Raw genomic sequence first — 17,457 nt, forward strand, 5'->3', positions numbered from 1 at the left:
AATGTTATATAAAAGAGCTATTCCTCACAGTTTACTTTTCTCTTGATCCTTCAGTTGTGGTATGTTTGATACATTATTGGGTATTCCTGTTTCCTTTTCTCGAATCGAACGGTTTCTCTTAAAAACTGCCATTTGCTTAAAAGTAATCAAAAACATTCATGTGTGATCTGGGATTCTAAATCTATCGCTCGGTATCGTCTAACTTCCAAATCCACGCGCATTAATTGAGTATCGGCGGCATATTTTTGCTAGGAAGCTTTGCTATCAATTCGTTCATTCTTCTCGCGATTGTTTTTTGGGGTAATAATTCCAGTGATTTGCAAATTGTTGCAATTTAAGTTAACAATATCCAGCTATTATTACTAAACTCAACAAGGCCTAATGTAAGCGCACCGAAGATGCTACGAATTGATGCAGGTGTAGTCGTTTAATTTCCTCCCGGTGCAATTCCTTTGCATAGAGGAAATTTCAAGCGTGGAAATCTCCCAAAGGAATGCTTCATCGGGTGTGTTTCAGCGCCATGCATTTCCACCCCAGCCGCCTTACATTTCTCAACATACGAATGGATTTCCTATGCTTTTTCAGCATAGCCAGAGCGTTGATTAACTCGTATGAAGCAACGAACAAAATGTTGCCACATTTACGATTCAACAATAAATTGCAATAAATAACAACGATTGGTGCCTAAATTGGGCACCAAAATTGATGGGAATTTGGCCACACGTGACGCAGTACTTTGTTTTCGAGAGCAAAACTACTGAAAGGAAGTTGATTGTCACTCACTCTTTAGAGACTGCCAAACTGCTGCTGCAGCTGTTGGTGCAGATTGGCCGGCCCATGACAGGAAATTGGCGACGAATCCGCTGAACTGTTGCTGCTGCTGCTAGTGTTGCACGGTGGCGAAGGCGACTTGGGAGAACTATGCAGCGAACCATGGTAGCTATGGTTATGATTGTGCTGCGAATGAGTGTTATGCTGCTGATGGTAGTTATATTGCGAGTGGTTGTGCTGTGACTGGGAATGTTGTTGCAGCGATGCAAGTGTCGTTTGCTGAGGACCCACTCCGACAATGGTAGTTGATTTCGAGTTGCGCGTCAATGGCTTGTGGTTCTGTAGCGAACTGTCCCGGTTGTGTTGGAACTGCCAACATGATCGGCAGAAATATCTGTAATGAGAGAAAATCCAATATTGGAGTTAGGCTAAAAAAGTTCAAACTGGCGGACATTGAATAATTTAATGTGTTATCCTTTTCGTAAATGTAAATGCAGTTAACGTAATGGTAACCCGCTCTGATTCATGATATTTGTTGGAGAAAATCCTAGACCAATAGAACAATCAAAGGTCATTGCAATGTTTAGTTAGGGGAATGACCCAACTCATAAAATCATTCCTGAATCCCGAGCAGAGGAGAATATCAAAATAATAAAAACGGAATAACGAAACCTGTTTTTATATCTTGGTTTGTTATTATTAACTTATTGAGGCATTATTCACCGTTCCATAACATGTTTTGTTGGACAATCTCATTTGGTGATCATCATGCTATAGGCTAATTCGAAAATTGGCCACTTCCGGTTTGCATTGTTTGCAATTAAGGTTTTCTGGTGATTTTATTATCGGCCACGTGTTTCCAAAGAAATTGATGAACAGGTGGAGGCGCTTGGTTGGTGATGCCTATACTGTCCATATTAGGGGTCATTCAAATATGACGACCATCGTTTCGGCGGTAGGGGGTCTGTAAAAGTGTGACACTCTATGTATTGAGTATATGAAAAAGCGGAACAGGAGGAAAAAGGGTATGGAATGCCCGAAAAATGGTGCACGTCATTTTAGAATGTCGTCATTAAGTGGCATCTTACCCCATGCTATCTGCCTTTTGCATCACTTTCGTTTTACGAATCAAAAAAAAAAAAATCGATGAAAATGCATTTAGTTTCGTGAACATTTCTACTGAATTATCAAGCAAATATTTTTTAGTTGCTGTTACCATTTTGAAGTCCTAGCCAATGAGACTATTTATTATTGAAATCGATGAAGGTTTGAAAAATGGTATCTTACCCCACCTTACCCTACTAGTGTTTTGCTTATAGAACAACAAATTGAGAAACGTATTCGAAATGAGATGGAACCTGGATTTAAGGAACTGAGGGAAGTTTCATCACAAACAATAGCTTTGTAAAGTACACCAAAATTCACAAAAAAATCCTTGAAAATGTCGATTTTTTCAATTATTTTTTCGTACGAACACGTCGGAGCCCGGCACGAATGCAACAGTGAAAGAATTATTTGCTTCCGTTGACCCGATCCCGAGTCTATTCGGGACCACTCCATTTTTATTTATATAGATTGACCCAATGACCCACCGGAATAACTACGGCCACAGGGGCCATTCCGCCCTTTCTTTGTCCACTCTTTACAAACTAGACATAGGGTCTGGGACCTTTTGGACAGGGGGACCATACGTGCCAACTTGTGACGTAGTTGGGGGGGGGGGGGGGGGGGGGGGGGCGAGGCCTCTCAAAATCAACGGAATTCGTAAAATTTCGACGCAGTTCATCTAGTTTAGGCATATTTACGTGAAAACTAGTGCATTAAGCTAAAAAAAGTTGAATTTTGTCCAATTTTGGAGAGCTTCGCCCCCCCAACTACGTCACAAGTTGGCGCCTATGAGGGGGACTATTATAAAAGACACTTACACCGTCTTCAAGCAGAGGTTGCACAGACTGAACGATCACTAACATTAGGCAACGGACAACACACGAACACCCATTGGCCCAGTGGAGAACTACCCGTTTGACGAAAAGTTTTCACCGACTGGAGCGAGAATCGAACCCACACTCCGAGGCTTACGAAACGGTCAGACGACTGACGCCCCTAACCGCACGACTACGAAGCCCACATTTTGTGCACTTTCTGCTATAACTTCAATTTTTAACTGATTGACTTGATTTTTGGGACACGATCAGATATGTACAGTATCTACAGGGTACGGCAGGAAAAAATGCAAAAACTTCAAAGAGCTGTCACAGGCTAAATTTGGAGCATATATGACTATTTTTTCTTGACAGTGTACCAGTCAATGCCTATATACTGCCGTGAATCGCAAGTTAGTTTAATTTGTGCATTGACTCTGAAGTTTTCAAATTCCATTTCCATGTAAAACTTCAAAAAATCACCATGAATTGAAAGCTTTCGTGAGCATCATGAAAGTTTTACAAAATATTTCAAACGTGAAAACGTAACTGTGAAAAATATAAAACTGGCTAAAACAGTGTACGGTTTAGTACTGCAGGGTACACAAGTTCGTGATGGGACTGACTTGCGGCTTAATCGGATTAAAATTGACTGAGTTATAGCAGTATGTGCCAAAAATGATAATTGGAAAATCCACTGAATCATCATTTTCAAGCGACATTTTACACTAATCAAACTTATTTTGTTTACCTGTTGTGCATCCGGCGCCCCTGTCATGAACTCAACCGAACTTAGTTACGCTTGCTGCTGCGAAGTCGTGTGCGAAATTCGACTGTGATAATGATGAATTTCGGCCGAGCCTAAATGGGCGCAAACGTCGCAATAGTCCCCTGCCTAAATGGTCTCATACCTTATGTACGAGTATACTGTAAAAACAATAGGGTAATGCGCCACTTGGGCGGTGGCTTCTATATTCGTGTTTTCCACTATAACTCAGTCAATTTTGAACCAATTGACTTGAAATGTTGTACACGGGTAGATACTATACCTATCTCACCACATCCCAAAAGTTGTGTCAATTGATTCAAATTTGACTGAGTTATAGTGGAAAACAGACGAATATAGAAGCCACCGCCCAAGTGGCGCGATTCCCTATATTCGAATCCGTTGAGTATTTTTTTTTTCGTTCGCATGCACTGACTCCATACGGTTTAAACCCTCCTTAAATGTTAAGTTTGTCGCATCATGATGGCGTAGTGCACATTAAGCGTGCCTGTCTGGGTCATATTGACCTAAACCCTGTTCTAAATACTAAAACCCCTTTTTATGCAGGGGGGTCGTGGTACCTGGAGGTCAGGTTGGGGACATTGATTTTCGAAACAAGTTTTAGGGGCGTTTCGGGCAGACGTTTTCGGGGTTTTCGGAGGGTCTCAGGTGCGTTACATGTGGTCCAAGTCGATTTAAAGATGATCTCGAAGGCATTGCAAGAAGTTCCAGAGAATTTTTAGCCCGTCTCAGAGGTGTTACACAGGCGTTTTCGGAGGCTTCAGAGGGTTTCAGGTGCAGTACATGGGGTTGACGGGGTTGTAAGGGGATTTCGTGGACATTTCCGGAAATTTCAGAGGATTTTGGCCTGTTTTGGAGGCGTTATGGAGGTGTTTTCGATGGTTTCGGAGGGTATCAAGAGCGTTAAATGGGATTCAAGACTTCAAGAGCGTTTTAGGAGATTTCGGAGGCATTTCAGGAAGCATCAAAGAATTTTTGGTGGGTGTTAGAGGTGTTACATACACTCCCGTTCAAAAGTTTGGGGTCACCCCCTCAAAAACATGTCATTTTTTTAGGCCTATATCTCCGCCAATTTGCGTCCGATTTCAAAACCCTAGGTTTCATTCGAAAGATAATATGTCAAAGAAACTTTGAACATGATTTAAAAGAAACTTTTTCAAAAAAAATTGTATGTAAACTTAATCCAAAGTTGCCAAATTTTCTAAAAAAATGAATATAAACTTACGGCAGTGTCGCTGGAAGTTGGGTCGACCAAATTTTAAGATGAGAGCGGTAATATGACCTATTTTCTATTAGCTTTCAACTACTTTTTACAGAACTTAGCTAAAAAATCTAGAAAAAAAGTTATGAAGTAAATTAATAATAAGCCAAGAAGAATTAAAATTGAACTATAGATGACGAAGATATCACCAAATCACTTTTCCATGTTTTACGAAAGTGACCCCAAACTTTTGGCCGATACATCATATTAAGGGGTGACCCCAAACTTTTGGTCGATGACATCAAAGATTATTTTTTTTTATCTGTATTAACGAGATTTTTAACCCTAGGCTAGCTCATCTCGGGACCCACGCTTTACTTCCCTTCCGAAGGAAGAACCCACATTTTGTGAGTATGTCGGGAATGGGATTCGATCCCAGGTCCTCGGCGTGATAGTCAAGTGTTCTAACCATCTCACCAGGTCCGCTCCACAAGATTAATTTACTTAATAACTTTTTTTTCTAGATTTTTTAGCTAAGTTCTGTAAAAAGCAGTTGAAAGCTAATAGAAAATGGGTCATATTACCGCTCTCATCTTAAAATTTGGTCGACCCAACTTCCAGCGACACTGCCGTAAGTTTATATTCATTTTTTAGAAAATTTGGCAACTTTGGGTTAAGTTTACATACATTTTTTTTTAAGTTTCTTTTAAATAATGTTCAAAGTTTCTTTGACTTATTATCTTTTGAATGAAACCTAGGGTTTTGAAATCGGACGCGAATTGGCGGAGATATGGGCCTAAAAAAATTACATGTTTTTGAGGGGGTGACCCCAAACTTTTGAAATGCTCATGAAATCTCCAACATATTCCTGAAACCACCCTGATATGACCCAACCTGAAATGGCTCGAAACGCCACTGACTGAAACCTTGAGGTTCCTATTGAAACGCCCTTGAAATCATCATAGTCATTTTGAAAAAAAAAAACCTTTGGAACGCCCCTGAAACTCTCTGAAATACATCTTAAATGCCCTTTATACTATTGAAGCGCCCATAAAATCCTCGTAATCCAATTAAAATGCTATTGAACGCCCTTGAATTGTTTTTGAAATTCTCCTTAACGCCACTGGAGACCCTTGGAACCTCCTTTCGTTGAGCTTTCTAGGAACTTTCTGGAAATCCCCTTGGCCACACCTCAAATGCCAAGGTGCAAAAATGTTTACGCGAACTAGATTCCCTCATTAATGTTTTGACTTAATTTCCGCACAAATTCCCCTCTTTTCCCGCTTGGCACACCATGTTGAATCGAATGCTGGGATGCTGGCTCTGACCCTTTGTTATCTCACTGATAGGAAATTTCTTGCCGAAATTGCTCAAGAAACCGTTTTTCTTCGATCGCAGTACGCAGTTGCGAAGGAATAATAGCTCAAATAGGCGCTGTCCATAAACTACGTTAAATCATTTTTAGCCATCTCAAATCCCACCCCCCTCTCCTCTCGTAGACTTTTGTTGAAATTTTCGAAATTTGTATGGACCGTACATTTTTTCATTACCCCTTCCCTCCTAAGAGTCTACATAGTTTATGGACAGGCGCATAGCAGTCACTAGAAAGTGTCTGAAGGAAGTGCCAGGAATCGATCAAGAACTTTCTCGAGCGATTTCTTTTGAACACAAAACTGGGCATAAGTCGATAGCCGTGTGGGTTGGGCACAAGCTCCAGTGATCTCGCCCTTCATGGGTCAATTCCAGTCTGCATCATTTTACAATTCTTCTGCTCTTTTCATGAGTTTATCTTATGTAATTAGATCATAATAAGCATGATCAATTTTCATAAGGTATTCTTATGGCATCTACATTACAGTTATGGCTACATTTCATAAGGTATTCTGATAAATTTCGCTGAGTGCATAGGTGCCAAACCAGGGGTTTTGCCCCCCCCCCCCCTCCGATATTTGAAGATTTTTTGATTTTCACATATAAAAAATCAGAAAAACCAGGTTTTGCCCCCCACCAATAATTTGACCAAGTTGGCACGTCTGGCTCAGTGTATTATTGAGGGTTTTGTAACAAGTTGTCCAAATTGCAATAATAAGCCATTTTATGAGACATTTCGGATCAATGAGGTACAGATACAGGTGGCGCAGATAAACATTGCAAACCACTAGTTGTCTCTTTTGTTCTACCGCTGATCAAATGCAACTCAATTACTGACGTCACTAATTGAGTTGCATTTGATCAGCGGTAGAACAAAAGAGACAACTAGTGGTTTGCAATGTTCATCTGCGCCACCTGTATCTGTACCTCATTGGTTTCGGATCAGGTGATCACTTTTTTCAAAAATAAAAATGACAGGAGGTCGCGCTGTAACACTTGGGTTTTAGTATCAATAATCAACACTGTGTCGTAACTAGTGAAAGTCATCATTTTGTAACTAGTAACATAAATATCTATCAATTACCAACCAATGTTTGAAAGTTAATGGCGCATCGAACGTTGCAAGCATATTGCTTGACGTCCAATAGCTTTATGAAAATTGATTCTTGCATTCTTGTAAGATTATCATCTACACTCACCTGAAGCAGACAATCTCCCGACAAAAGTAAGGTCCGTGTTGAACTCCACACATTGAGCAAAGTGAGTCCTCCAGATATGGGTCCACCTGCAGTTTCTTCGTGAATTTAGCCGTTTTAATCTCGATAAACGCTGCCACAACGGCCTTCATGTAGGAGCGTGAATTGTTGAAAGTGACTCGAGCCGATCCAAGGGGATACTTGTACTTATCCGTGTCGATTCCGACGTACACGACGCCATCGAACAGGTCGTTCATGATTTTTGCCAGACCTTCGGCCGTCAGCTGTCCGTGAAGCGCTCCAACGAATACGGTTTTTGTCGGGTCGAGTTTTTGCGAAGTGGATTTCACATAGTTGGAATCGGCAATGTTCCAAGGGATCACTTCGACGTCTTTCGATTTGATACGTTTTGAAGATATTTTGAAGTTGATTCGAGCCCCAGGTGCCGGCAGGAGCTTGTTTTGATGCATTAGCTGCAGTTGCTGTCCCGACTGTTGCACTAGCTGCATCTGCCCTTGGTCATCACCACCGGATGAGTATGACAGGATGCTGGACACGGATGAGTTGGAACCACGACTTGAACCATTATAGCAGTTTGCGTCTGTGTAGGTACAGGCCTGCAACAACGCTTTGACCTGCTTGTCCGATTCGAAGATGATGTAGACGTAACCTTTTGGCTGTGTCGCCTGCTGTTCCTTGCCCGGCCATTCAACCCTGAAATAAAAAAAGTCCTATCATTTTGTGACGTGTCTAAATTTGAAAAAAAAACTTTGTGCAATGCAGTAACATAATTTTAACGTTATACAACTTATACATTAAGCAACTGCATTGAGTTGGATAATGAATAATGCTAAGAAATTTCACAAAAAAAGAAGAAAAAAGATCCGACATGAAATACACATCCAGATAAAAAATAAGACAATAAAACAAAATATTCAGTTGATATCAAGCATACATACTTGATAGAGCCGAAAGGCTTGAAGATCTGCACCAACGACTGCTCACTGATGTCCCACGGCATGCCGCCGAGAAAGATTTTCGACGAGTAAGTCACCAATCGATGGGACCGTGGAGGAAGCACGCCGCTCCATGTACAGGTTGCATCGTAATGAGCTGCAAGCAGGCAGTAAGAGAAGTAAAATACGGTTAGCAGGACATTCACGGAAATTGAATCAAGCTACACAGTGGTGGTGAGTGTGGTGTATGAGAGTGTGTCGTAGCGTGTAAACGACTGAGTGGCGGAAATGAATTACCAGCTGATGAACGATGAAATCGTGCAATCCGGTCCAGATTGATATCGTTGGCGCCACTGCTGGACGACGATGATGGTGACCAGTTTTTGAGCTGCAGAAAAAAAGTGGAAAGATGCTTGATTAGAATAAGCTAAAAATAACTAATGAAAATGTTGTGCATAGTGTTAAATTGAACTAAAACTAATTTCACCAGTATAATATATGAATAAAGGCATCTCTAATGAAAAGTATATAAAAGAGATGTTCACAAATTTTTAACATTTTGTCCCATTTTTGCATTAGAAAAATTTGACCCAAATCTTACACTACGTCAGTAAGCTTTTCCAGACGTGATACCAGATAAAGGTTAAAACAGCCTTGATAGGTAGAAGAGACAAACCAGCCAAGGGCTGAAAGTCTCTTAAATAAAGACAAATCAATCAATCAATCAATTGAAAGGTGGAAGCAAAACATTAATCAAAATTAACGCAAACATTTTCCCAAAATTGTAAAAAAGTACAACCTGGGTTGTTTGAGAAACACGAATGCAAACTATGACAAAAAAGGACGAAAAACATTTTTCCCTATAAAAAATCAGTCCCCATGAGATAGCCGCTCTACACAATAGCACGCAATTCTTCGAAACTCGAAATTAATAGGTCAAAAATAGCAAATTTTTTTTGGTAATTTTGATTAGGAGCCGTCGTCTTCAATTTTTCATGCTTTAATTGAACGTTTGGAAAAATCTAAAATTTTGAATTAGGCTGTTACTGATAAATAAATGAATTCAAAATAGCACACAGAAATGCGAATAAGTATCCCAGGTAACCACTAAGCATTTGGATAAGCCGTAGAGCAGACCGTATTAAGCATTTGAACTGCTTGCTGCCCTACAAAAGCAGTTCGAATGCATAGCTGCCTTGAATTAGCATAAGCTCTGGTGCTCAAAAGCTTTTGGCTGTTAATTAGCACTTCAACTGCTTGAGGTGTTTTCGCCTGGAAGCATTCAGAATGCTTTTTAACTGCTCTTCAAATGCTAAGAGCAAAGAGTATGGAAGATATGTTACGTGTTTTATAACGCATGTTGTCTCTTTCTTACATAGTATATGCCTCTGTTGACATATTTGTACATCTGAGTTCCTTATTCATTTTTCCCTTGGTTTTTCCCGTACTCATCAAAAAGCAACATTGCTGCAGCTGGTTCAGATTAGGAACATGGCCATCAAACAATTATCATGTATCATTTCGTCGACCGAATCTATGAATGCTTTGGCGGGTCATAAAATTATGCGAAAGAGGGAATCTAGATCGAAGAGGGAATGAAAATGCTTTGTACACAGAAAACAAGTTTTGGGTGTTGGAACTGAAGCTGCTTCCGAATTATTCTTTATATTCGGGGTTAAATCAGCGCACGCCATCGGAGCAGCTGTGGCGTATCCTGTAGCGTGGAACTGAAACTTGAGCAGAAAACATGGAATAATCTCTGGATCGTAAGTTCAAATTCAAATAACTATTAAAATATGCAAAAAAAGTACGATCTAACATCACCTGGAGTGTGCAAGGACGAGGAAGCGCGAAGAGCGAAGAGCGGACGTAAATCTATTTTTGGTTTGTTTTGCTCGACGAGGCGTTACGCTTCTTTGACATTTTGATACGACGTTCCTGAAGGTGTTGCACTGAGGCAGCCCGTTATTTTGCCAAAACCTGCTGTGAGGTAGCACTATAGGCGCATATACGGCCAATTAGCATTAAGTGCCTTGTCGTAAGGACTACTCCCAAGTAACATTTTAAGTTTTGTTCGGCTCTACAAGAGAGCTTCATGACCAATTTTATAAAATTTGCAATAAAACTGAATCATACACCAAAACCTCTTGATAACCTCTTTAAGAGCATCTTCCGGCTAAGTGGACCACTCTCGGAGAGGTTTTGCAAACCGCATTAAGAGTAGCAATAAACCCGTTTTAAAACCTAGTTGAAATATTTCCCATTCTCGATTGTTGTTTTTTTTTTTCAACAAAAACTATGACAGCTCAAGATGCAGAGAAGCTTCTTCGATGGCACGTAAAGTTCAGAAGGATACATCATTCGGCGATTCTTTCAAAGTAGTATTTTAGTAGTTATTGTGCTGGTAGGCTTATGCGCATTCGAATTTACCGTGAATATTGGGGTTGCAGAATCATAAAATTAATGCGCTTCGAAAATAGTAAATATTATCATCTTGGAATGAAATAAATCAATTTGTGAATTTAGTAAAACTATCCCGAATCACAAGAAAACTCAGCAGAGAGAGTTTATTTATGTGAGCATGTTATGAAAATGGTTGCAAACTACCAATTCATTGCTAATTTAAGCAAAATGAACTATTTTTCATTCACGTAAGCTAATTCTTCAATATGGCGACGACCATAATCAGCGAAAATAAAACGAAAGCAAGTTTACTTTTATGATGACCGCAATAAACCTAGCAGTGTCGTAGTTTCTGCTTTACCACCAACGGATCGCCATCTGTTGAGAGTTTTAACAGTTTTATTGCGGTAATAATGGTTGCCAGAAGGTTTACAAATCGGAAAGTTTTGTTTACTCTTTAAATCTGTCTTTATGGATATCTTCAAGTATACTATAAAACATTTTTTTAATGGTTTTCATAAAAGCAGTCATAAAACTGTGAGTTTTAATTATTGCTGTAATAAAACATTAATAAAAATCAAACAAAACCAATCAGCGATGGAATTGTTACTTGGGCTATAATGCTGGAGTAATGCTATTTTAAATGCTTACTGGTTACTTGGGATCTCTTCCAATTCAAAAAAAAATGATTCCTCTTTAACTGTGGAAGTGCTCAAAGAATGCTTGTTGATAGTTGAATAGAGGCAGACCAAGTTCCAGTGGGAATGTAGAGACTGAAAGAAGAAGAAAATTTACTTCGATTTATATCACTGGCAGCAGGCCGTTAGGCCGAATGGGTTATTAGGCCGAATAGGTCATCATATTTGAACACTGAAGTTTTATTTTACGACTTTAATGGTACCGCGTAAAAAACCGCGTTAATTAAAAAAACGTCGTAAAAAAACGGGTTATTTCAAAAACTGTTGTAAAAAAATCGCGTTATTTCAAAAAAAGTCGTAAAAAAATTCAAGTTACGTTAGATGTGATCCTGACTATTTTACGCGTGTTTTTGAAAAAACTCGTTTTTTTACGACGGGTTTTGCAATAACGCGGTTTTTTTACGACGTTTTTTTTTTAAATAACGCGGTTTTTTACGCGGTACCGCGTAAAAAAATCGCATTAAAAAAAAACTTCAGTATATACTGATTGCGTCGTTTTATATTGCTCAAAATTGCGAAATGAACAAGAGAATAGTCGCCAACGTTAGGGAACTGTGGAAGAAATCATTTTGAGAAGTGAAGTAGAAATGCTTTATTAGCATTTCAAAAAATCTCATTGTTAGCCAGAAACAAAGAGCTATGATTAACGGGCAAATTTCTCATCGGGGGTATCCATTTAGTACGCCACGCTAAAAATAAGAATTTTCGAACCCCCCCCCCCCCCCTGTCGTACGGGGTTTTCTTATATTTAATACATTGCTTGTCACACTTTTTAGAAAACGACACCCCCCCCCCTACAAGCGTGACGTACTTTATGGATGCTCCCTCGGAGATTTTTCCTTCTTTTAACCTCGAGTAATCGCGCAGTTCTATTTTGTACAACACGTCGTAAAAATCTCGCTTTTTGTATCCAGAAATAGCGTGGCCAACCGCGCGATTAACGAAAGGTTAAACATAGTCGATTCTTTCTATGTTTTAGTGGACTCGATTTAATTGTATTTAATCATATTAATCATGATCGTACTGGAACTCCGAATTTGTTCTTGGTATAACTACCATTTAGACTTTGAAACACGAAAAAATATTACTCTTATTCAATTAATTATTCGGAGTCAACCAAAATTTTGAAGTCGAAGACCATTTCACTCAAACATTAAACAGTTTATTATCATATTAGACCTGTTCACTTTTTTTGACCTACCCGCGTCACATCAAATCATCAATCCACATGCAAAAACAAGTCTTCAGTCCAAAATTGAGCCAAATTGATAAAGGTTTAGAGGTGTATCAAATCGATTTTGTGTTTTTTCGAGCATTTTTACGAAAATGTACTCCAATATCCAGAAAATTGCACCGAAAAGGTACAGAAAACACCGTTAAAATATTGCTGGAACAATATTCTACAACTTTGCCGAAGACACTACGGTGTTTAAATTGCTTATTTCAAAGTTATTCAACAATTTTCGTTAAAAAATCGCGAAAAAATACAATATTTCTACGGTTTTTCATGTAAAAGTCATGTAAATTTACATTGTTTTAAGTAAGGTACACCGGGGCAAGTTGAAACGGGTGGGGCAAGATGAAACACGAAGTTTTGAAAAATATTTCAATATAATTTGAAATCTTTTCCTTCGCTAAATGATGGCTGCAATCAAAAACTATGCGTTATGGCGATCAAACTGTTTCTCATCACTAGAAAACATCATGTTAACCCGCTGTTTCATCTTGCCCCACCCGTTTCAACTTGCCCCGGTGTACCTTAACTAATTTAACCCTCTAATACCCAATCCCGCCTTTAGACGGGGTATAGTTTGAGCATTTTTGTTATTTTTGTTTCGTGGGTAATCTATTTTTTTATATTTTTGGCTGATATTTAGGACTATTCTGTATATCTCAAAATGGTTTTTGGTGTATTTTAAAGCGTATTTACGTTTTTTAAAAATCCTTGAAAAATTGATGTTTTAGTCACCTTTTAGAAGTCATTGATTATTTTGTATTGAATCGCTACAATTAACATATTTTAAATTTTTCCCAAATCATTCTATCCTTGTTTAATAGTTTAAGGGAATCGGATACACTCTAAAATTATTTTCCTTAAAATTACACGGAAAATAAAATTTTCTGTGAAAAAAATTAAAAATTATAATATTTTAACAATAATCATAAAATCTCAAAATGTTTTCATCTAAAAAAATCCGTTCACCAAATTGGCTTCCAGAAAAAATATAAAAGTGTGGGGATGTTCAAAAATAAAAATTAGAAAAATCAAAAACTGAAATTCACGAAATCGAGAATTGAAAAGAATCATCTTCCAAAACATGTTTAAATCGATTTTAGATGACGAAAAATGATATTTAGATCAAAATCAAAAATTTGGGTATTAGAGGGTTAATTGGCTATTGCTCCTATGTGTTACGAACATTTCGTCCATACATCATTTTAGTGTAGGAAATCGTTTTCATTGACTAATTATCAAAAGTATGTCACGTTGATACTAAAAATCGCATAGAGTTGTCAGCACAAAATTAAACAAAGTTACCCATGATTAAAACGTCATTACATTTCTTTGTCGCATCTGCATCAGTTTCAATTTGGTGTAGATGGTTGAGCATGAGACTGCCGATTCGAAGATTCAAGGTTCGAGCCCTGGAATAGGATTTTTTGCGCCTCGATCCAGCTATAAGTTAATGAGACTACACTCTGCATCTCATTGCAATTTGGCATCATAGCCTTGTTTCGAAACCGTAGAGTGCATAGTAAGAATGAAGTTTCCGTTTATCGTGTAGTTGTGTAGCTTGTGGCTAGATAGATGCAAGTAATCTCCACAGTTGTATGATAAATTTTGCATCCAGAAGCATTTCCATCATCGTATTGAATTGTTTTAGCTAAATTAATCGGTATCAAACAGATGTCCAATATTTCGTTCAGCTGATCTCGTCGACACGATTTCTTGTCAACAAGTAAACTAAATATCTAGCTAGTCCTGGAGTGGGCTTAATTGGCAGGTCCCGATCATCATTATTTGGGAGATTGCGTGTAAGTCATGGGCCATGGCTCATGGCAGATTCATCATCCTAACTGCTACAAAGAAAGAAAAAAAAGTTTATTATGTATTTGAGCTTGAACCTGGGACCTTCTAATCCGCAGGCTCGAGCCTTATCATCTGCGCCATTTCTGATACTTGAATCGAAAGACATTAGAATACGATGGCCTGACGTCTTAATCATGGGTAACTTTGTTTTAATTCGTGCTGGCAACTCTACGCAATTTTTAGTATCAACGTGACATACTTTCGATAATTAGTCATTGAAAACGAATTCCAACACAAAAACGATGTATGGACGAAATGTTCGTTACACAAAGGAGAAATAGCTAGTTAATTTAGTCACGTAAAATAATGTAAAATTACATGACTTTTATATGTAAAATCGTGAAAATATCGAGTTTTTTCGTGATTTTTCAACTAAAATGATGAATATCTTAACGGTATTTTCGGCACCCTTTCGGAGCAATTTTCTGGATTTATGAGTAAATTTCTGTGAAAACGGTTAAAAAAACACAAAATCGATTTGATACTACACCTCTAAACCTTTATCAATTTGGCTCAATTTTGGACTGAAGACTTATTTTTGCATGTGGATTGATAATTTGATGTGTCACGGAGAATCGGAGAAAAAAAGGTTCAAAGTGAACAGGTCTATTATCATATAGTTGCCCTAGCAAATCGTTCAACCTAACAATTCATTTGGCCAGTGACCTTTTCTGCCTAACGGCCCATTCGGCCTAACGGTTTTCATCCTAACGGAGTAGAACCGTTGTTCTATTTTTCAATTGTATCATTTATACTCTATTAAATTAACACGAGTTTACAGCATTTTTGAACTCGGTAAGCTGATGATCATTTTTAGTGTAGAATCAGGTACTGAGTTTGAATACGTGAAGGAAAAAATACAGTAGAGCGGATTTTTTTTTCGACTTTCCATACAAGGCTGTCGATTTGAAATCTATGTTTGTTCTATTTTTAGGCAAAGATCTCCCTTCATACATCTCCTCCTCCGTAACCAATGCTCCGATTGAGCTGAACTTTTACTGTAACTGGCTAACACCTAATGTTTCAGATGTACGTGGACATACAAAATTAATTGGTTTTTTCTTACTAAAAATATACAAATCTTCATTATTTTTTGGAAATTTTGCTCAAATTTGAGGAGATTGGCCTATATAATCACCAATATCTCGAATCTCACTAGTTTGATGCAAAGTTCAGATGTCCGAAACATATTCTCTGATTGAGTAGCTGGTGGCAAAGCATTTCTTCTTAGGATTTCTTTATGAATACCTCCAGGGATTCCTCCAGGAATTCCTCCTGGAAATTTCTTCACGTATTCCACGAGGAATTCCTTCATGGAATTCCTGAAAGAATTTTTCTCATAGTTCTTCCAAGGGTTTCTCCAGAGATTTCTCCAGAAATTCTTGCAGGGTTTCCTCAATGAACTCCTCCAGCAGGTATTCTCAGAAACTCCTCCAAATGTCCCTCCAGAAATTTCCTCAGGGATTCCTGCAGAAATTCCTCCAGGTATTCTTCCATAAGTTCCTGCAGGAAACTTCCTACACGGAAACCTTCAGGCATTCTTCCAAGGATTCCTGCAGGAATGCCTCCAGGGATTCCTCCAGAAATTCTTCCAGGGATTTCTCCAGGGTTTCTTCAAGGGCTTCCTCCAGAGTTAACACTCTAGGAATTCCTTCAGAGGTTCGTCATTGAACCCCTGCTGAAATAACTCCTGAAATTTGATCAGAAACCCTCGAAATATTTTTCCAGATATTCTTCCATGAATTCTTCCAGGAGTTCCTCTACAGATTCCTCCAGGAATTGATTCCTCCTGAAACTCCTCCAGGGAATTCCTCCTAAAATTCCTCCTGAGATTTCTCCTGGAATGCCTTCACGGATCCCACCAGAAATTTCTCGAGGTGGTAGAGTGATTCTCAAAATTATCCAATTATAATGCTGTTTTGATGCATGAATTACAAAAAAATTAATTGTGATATATAAGATGCCTGGATGATATAATATTAATTATATACTTTAATGATCAAGAAAACGTAAAGTTACCCGATCAAAAGGGAATAACAACAGCATAAGGAGCTGTGTTATTTGGGCAAAATAACTGAATAATAAAATCGATTATTTCTTAGTTATTACCATAACATATTGTGATATAAACTTGTCTGTCATAAGCGGCAAAATAACAAATTCCAAAACAAAAAAATGTTCCTGGGAAACCATTTCAATAACTTGTTTTGTTAGCTTCAATAACAACTTAATAACAGTGAATTCGGAAAATATTTCAATAACATATTTTGATATTAATATGTTATTGATAATAATCGGAGAGCAGAAATGCTATGATATCAAACTCGTTACTAAATAAGTTATAATACTTATTATATAAAATTATTTGCTTTGTCTCACAAGCCCGCCAATAAAATGAGGTTCATACCGCTCTGACGTAAGAAATATTTTCAAATGATCAAAAAATACTATATACAGCTTTTAATTCATTCTAAGTGATTTGAAGTCGCAAGATAACCGAACTTTAGTAATTTCTATATTATCAAATACGACTAGCTTAGATTTCCACCTGTAATTTATAAACTGTTCTACTTTAATTGTTTTCGGAGCACGGTTTTGAAATTAACACGTGTACTTGAAAAAGTTTGATCGTCGATAGCAATTTGTGACTTTTGTTTTGTTTTTTTTTCAGCATGGAAACTGAAAATTTTTTAGAATGCTCTACAGTTTTGCATAAATTTTTTGGGATATTGGAAATATTGTACAGATTATTACAATTTTTCTGGAAACTTTGTTTCAATTCCTCCGATTTTTCCCAGGATTCAAGAATTATGTCGAATATTCCTCCTGGATTCTACAAGGATTCCTCCAAAAAAAATTCTATAATTTCTCCTGAACTTTCTCTGATGATTCCTACAGGACTTTCACCAGAATTGTTTGCAATAGTTTTTTTTTCTAAAATTCCTCTATTTATTTCTCTAAGGATTCCGTCAAAAACTCCTTACATGTTTATGAAGTGACTTTGTCATAAAATTCTTCTAGAAATTCGTCGACAGATTTGGTCATAAGCTTTTCCATAAAT

The 17,457-nt window shown here is 38.0% G+C and overlaps 1 protein-coding gene across 5 annotated transcripts in view; it reads right to left on the minus strand.

Moving 5' to 3' along the window:
• Window positions 1-242: 242 nt before the first annotated feature.
• LOC109423500 (cytoplasmic polyadenylation element-binding protein 1) overlaps window positions 243-17,457 on the minus strand; it is a 124,769-nt gene continuing 107,554 nt past the window's right edge. For all 5 annotated transcript variants that reach the window (XM_029866932.2, XM_062846110.1, XM_029866930.2 and 2 more), the window contains exons 6-9: window positions 8,502-8,592; window positions 8,208-8,361; window positions 7,252-7,962; window positions 243-1,165 (exon numbers count right to left, since the gene is read on the minus strand). In XM_029866932.2, the coding sequence (XP_029722792.2) occupies window positions 787-1,165; window positions 7,252-7,962; window positions 8,208-8,361; window positions 8,502-8,592 (1,335 nt within the window). In that variant the 3' untranslated portion in view covers window positions 243-786. The remainder of the gene's footprint in view (window positions 1,166-7,251; window positions 7,963-8,207; window positions 8,362-8,501; window positions 8,593-17,457) is intronic.

Source organism: Aedes albopictus, chromosome 1, assembly GCF_035046485.1.
Source record: "Aedes albopictus strain Foshan chromosome 1, AalbF5, whole genome shotgun sequence".
NCBI lineage: Eukaryota > Metazoa > Arthropoda > Insecta > Diptera > Culicidae > Aedes > Aedes albopictus.